This window comes from Saccostrea echinata, unplaced genomic scaffold (assembly GCF_033153115.1).
Source record: "Saccostrea echinata isolate AGI-Se365-2 ecotype Australia unplaced genomic scaffold, CSIRO_AGI_Sech_v1 ptg000086l, whole genome shotgun sequence".
NCBI classification, from domain to species: domain Eukaryota; kingdom Metazoa; phylum Mollusca; class Bivalvia; order Ostreida; family Ostreidae; genus Saccostrea; species Saccostrea echinata.
The window spans coordinates 11,606-16,720 of record NW_026889835.1 but is presented as its reverse complement, the minus strand read 5'-3'; the positions used below and the strand labels follow the sequence as shown (position 1 = coordinate 16,720).

The following is a 5,115-nucleotide window of genomic DNA, read 5'->3' as shown; positions in this document are numbered from 1 at the left end:
TACGGTCTGTAAGTTCAAAATTATGATTTATTTTTCATCTAATTGGATTTCAAACAGAAAATAATTTTAAAAATCATCCCCTCACTCAAGACAAGAAAGATTTAGATATAAAAAGGTCTAAAATTGATATGTTTGTCATAACAATGATATTTCTATTCTAGTAAAGAGCGCCAGACAACTAACTATGAACTGTACCTACAATCTCAACTGTGTTCTTACATCACATCGTTCTATTACGCTTATTGATATTTTACAGATTAATCGATTACTGCTGATTATATATCTAAACGAGCTTTAACTACATTTACAGAAGATTAAATGATAGGCACGTCTTTCAAAGTAATTGTTTTAGAAAATCCCGATTAAATCTGTTTGTAAATCCTCAACATACCAGCTGATAAAATTTCTCTATTTTTCAAGGTTTTAGTCTTTTTCCTTGCTTTTGACCTTATGGATCAAGGACCTGCAGGCAAAAAATATTTTAGCAGTCTTGACGGTTTTTGTGATTGTTGGAAACGAACGATCATGGATTAATATATCGAAGACAGATCTAATACACAGGTGCCAAAACTCCATACGCACTAAAACAAAACCCCAACAGATTAGCGGCGGACAATTATTCCTTCTGCACAATTAAGTCGAATAAGATGTTATTAAAAACTTTAGCGATGCATGTTGAAACAAACGCATTATGATGTTCGACACCTTTTTGACAACTGTGTCAAAAGGATTTCTGATTTTTATTGGATGAAAACAAAAGACGGAAAATTTTATCAAGCCAAGGCAATCAGACAAAACATACGTAACTGTTTAAAAGCGGTGACTGTTCTCTTCTGGATATGGTATTAAATTACTTGTGAACTTTTATAATAATGAAGTGTTTCGAACTGGAGTGGTGAAAAGTGGTAAGAATTTCGTAGATTTCATAGGTATGGCATCAGTAATGCCTTCCAAACCCGAACAGCAGAAACCTGTTCCGATACAGGAATTGGAGATTTCTCCCGAAACATTGGCTTTCACACAAGGCAAAGACGCGAAGAATATAAAAATTAAACAATTTCTGTGCGTCCGCAATGTCATTCCCAAAACTAACTTATACCAGGCAATCCTCTTGGAGAACAGAAGCCAGGACAGACATTTACAAAGAACGTTATCAAGTTTGTCAGCACGGCAGCTCAAACATGCAAATTCCTTTGATCTCACCGCAAGGACTTTCATGGCCATGCAAGAAAGAAAGCAGAAGAAGTGGAAAAGGGAAGACGAATTAAGGTTATCGAGTATGAATCTTCCGAGTCTTCAAGGATCAGAAAATTTAACTCCTTGCCTCGATGTGATGTACCATATGCCTGAATACTCGGCGAGAGCGAGACCGACACGCGGCAAATCGAGAGAAAAAGAAAAATCCAAATTTCCAAAGATGCCATATAGTATCCGACGTGAGCAAACCGAGATTGCCACGTACAATGACAAGACATACATGACAAAATTGCCAGAAATGGTTGAGGTCGATCAGGACGCACTACAACACTACGACATGTATCGTGGAAAGAAATACCTGAATGCTGGTGCTACTAAAACTGATGAAAGATTCAAACACCTTACAGAAACATTGAAACCCGCTCATTTGAAAGACTTGGAAAAGTATCCTCTTGAAAATGCAACAAGTAAAAGTCGTCTTTCCAAATATAGCAGCTCCTCTCGGCTTTCTTCTAGAGAATCAGACGATGACTTCGTATTTTCCCGCCATATGGCATCCAAACCGAGGCCAAGTTGGATGCTGACTCGCCCTGAGACATCAGAAGTAATGACATTTACCCAAGGAAGCAAGCCTAGAAGAGAGGTATCTGTTTCTTTTGAAGACCAGCCCAAAAAGGTTAAGAAAAGCGAAGAAATATTGGAGTCTTTTAGAACTATGGATGTGAAAAAATTAGCGAAGTCAATTCTAAAAGAAAAGAAAGAAACTACCAATACTGATACACAAGAAACTGAGGCAATGGATGAAACTGCATCGGGAGAAAACAAAAAAGTGTTTGTCCCGGGAGTAAACGTGTATTACTCTACAAAGGGTAATTAACAGAGATACAGGAATAAGGTTCTCATTATGGAATAGCTGTCTCTTTTCTTTTTCTTTCTTTGAAAGCGAAAAAAACCCAATTATTTCGTATAATTATGAATTAAAATTGTAGGCTAAAAAACTGTTATTTCTCTATTGATATTAATGGTTTAATGTTCTTTAAATCCCAATTAAGATGTTTAGTTACCGACACATGACAATGCATTAACTGGCACACGCAATCCTTTTCAGTAATCCAGTTCAATACAAGGGCAGAGAACAAAGTACTGTGTAACTTAAACCTCGCTTGCTTACTATGTATATATGTTCCTTAAAAAACATTTTTATGTGATAAACAATAATGATTGTGTTGTTGTTTCTCTGTTTGAATTGTACAATCGTATAAATATGGACCACGCGCTAGCTTTGAAAGCATTGTAATATAGGCATACAATGTCAGATATATGTATTTGTTAAGAAGTACATTTGTATTTCGATCTGTTTTGGGAAAAAATGTGGAATATGATCCGCCACTTTGACGACCTTGACATGGTTCTTTATGGAGTTTTGTTGTAAAAGGAATCTTTCTGAAATAAAAACGTTTTGTTATCATTGTCATTTTGAGTGGAAATGAAAAGAGATTTTTGATAGAAAGTATCCATCATACATTTTTAGGGGTGAATCTTTTGTAAAACAATATTTTTTAGAACATGGGCGAAAGAGCCGATAAAAAATACCTTTGTTGGTCATAAAGAAACAGAAAAAAAATACCACTCGATCATTACGGAATTTTCTGTGATAGTTCAGTTAACATCAGTACATGTATATGCTCTCTGCACGCTCCAAACAATATTCTAAATGTAATTAGCATTAAAGGTATCATATAAAAGGAAGACAAAATTGATCATTTCCGAAAACAAATAATTATCCTCTATAAGTGGGACCATTTTACTGAACGCGTTATTTTTTAAAATTCTCGGTTAGAATTAAACATGGAACTAGGGCGAACAATACATTTTAAGAACAATTTATGCCGTAAAATTCGTAAGTTTCGTAAATTTTATTGAAGTCCACTTATTTGAGGGTCGTATTACAAGCAGATTTAAATGCCAATAAATTTTAATTAGTTGCGTAGCTCGGTGATTGAAGTGTTTGTCTGAACATTGAAAACTGACAGTTGGGAATTTTATCTTACATGAATGGGATCAATGCCAGCACAAACCGGTAGATAAATGCATTTACAATTATTTAATCATCAAATAATTTTTTTCTTTTGCCAAAGGTATTTCTTACCTAAAATTATAGTTAAGCACAATTTTATATACCATGTTTATGAACGCTTAATAGGAAGTTCAAAATATTGAATTCATTTTTATACAATTTAACCATTTCCATCGCCTCTGCCTCCCCTCCCATGATTTTTTCTTGAAAATATTATCCTTAGTTCCTTAGCACTTTACATTACTAGTGCACAGAGAGAGGGGGATACCAAAAAAATGAAATCAACTATGAAGAAATTCCACAAAGAAGGATCTAAAATTGACAAATGTATTAGTTTGAATTTTAGTTATATAATAATGTATTGATTACATATAAATGTATTGATTAAAGAAGGCGTTGTTTGATGCGAATCTGTTTATTATACCCACACTTTCTAAAGAAAGTACAGATATATTGTTGTTCTCTGGTCCGCCTCCGTACGTCCTACCCTCTGTCACACTATTCTTCCTCGAACTTCTCGTGCATTTTAAACAATATTCAAATTAAGTTCTGGAATATGGCTGGTGGTTCCTTTAGATATGCAATAAAGTTTTGGAATCTTCATTTTTATCCTAGGGGCTATTTGTGGGTCGAAAAACAATGTTTTTTCTGCGAAAGTCTTGTTCGCATAACTCGTACATTTGACGCAATCAAATTGCAGATCATCCGTTTTAAATTGATTGGTTGTGTTTTGTAGGTGCTTGCTCAGGAACTATTTTCACACACTCCATTGATATCATCATTCTATACATTTTATTAAAAGACCTGCGCTCAATATTTTCCAATCAAATTATCGACGCAATATACACTATTTTCTTTAAAAATCATTCAAATATTAAATTTATTTCATTTTTTGACGTCATATTTATTTTATGCATAAATATGTTTAATGCTTTGAAGTCTTCATGTATGCATATAAGAACATAATTTAAGATTTCCCCCCATCAAAGTTTGTATTAGGTGGCAGGCATTGACAATTATAAATATAGTCCTTTTAAAGGTGCTTGGACACAGATTTGAAGTTAATATTTTTTCAAATTTTCTGTAAAATTTCATGACTTATATGTTTCTATAGCATTTCATACTAAAATATAATAAAAATCTTATTTCATCTCGTAGTTATTGAAACTTCAAATTTCTGAATGCGTTTGATTGACACATCCTTGCACTTTCACAATATTTAGTTTTATTCTTAATACTTAAGAAAAGTGGCAATTTTGTTGTGTATTAATGAAAAATATTAAAACTATAATCCAGAAAATTCATAGTAGAAATGTTCGAAAGCAAAACCCACTCACAGTATTGTCAGTCCGTGCTCAGTGGTGTGTGCAGACTTTAACAATTGAACACACCCGGTGAATCGTAAACATTAACAATAACAGAGCTCGTGCCCTGTTTACAAAAACAGTTTACGTTTCACGGGTGTATTCAATTTGTTAAACTCTGTACACAACACTGAGCACGGGCTGACGATATTAGTGAGGGGGTTTGCTTTCGCACATTTCTACTCTGAATTTTCTGGATTATAGATGTAATGTTTTTCATTAATACACAACAAAATCGCTTCTTTTCTTGAATGTTAGGGATAAAGATAAAATTTGTGAAAGTGCAAGGATGTGTAAATCAAACGCGTCCAGGAATTCGTAGTTCCAATAATTTCCAGATAAAATAAGTTTTTAATTATATTTTCGTGTGAAATGCTATTGCAATACAGGTAACTCTTGATGGCTCGAACTTTGATCTCACGAAGTTCTTGATCGCTCGAAGTGAGTCTCCGGTCCCGAATTTTTCTCCTATATAAC

The 5,115-nt window shown here is 33.9% G+C and overlaps 1 protein-coding gene across 1 annotated transcript; it reads left to right on the top strand.

Annotated features, from left to right (window-relative positions):
• Positions 1-594: 594 nt before the first annotated feature.
• On the top strand, positions 595-2,076 carry LOC133177095 (uncharacterized). Its single transcript, XM_061312189.1, has one exon. The coding sequence runs from the start codon at positions 932-934 to the stop codon at positions 2,072-2,074; it is 1,143 nt and encodes a 380-aa protein (XP_061168173.1). The 5' UTR covers positions 595-931; the 3' UTR covers positions 2,075-2,076.
• Positions 2,077-5,115: the final 3,039 nt, after the last annotated feature.

Bases quoted from the DNA above. Each gene is read 5' to 3' on its own strand.
- LOC133177095 (XM_061312189.1), top strand. From the start codon at position 932: ATGGCATCAGTAATGCCTTCCAAACCCGAACAGCAGAAACCTGTTCCG.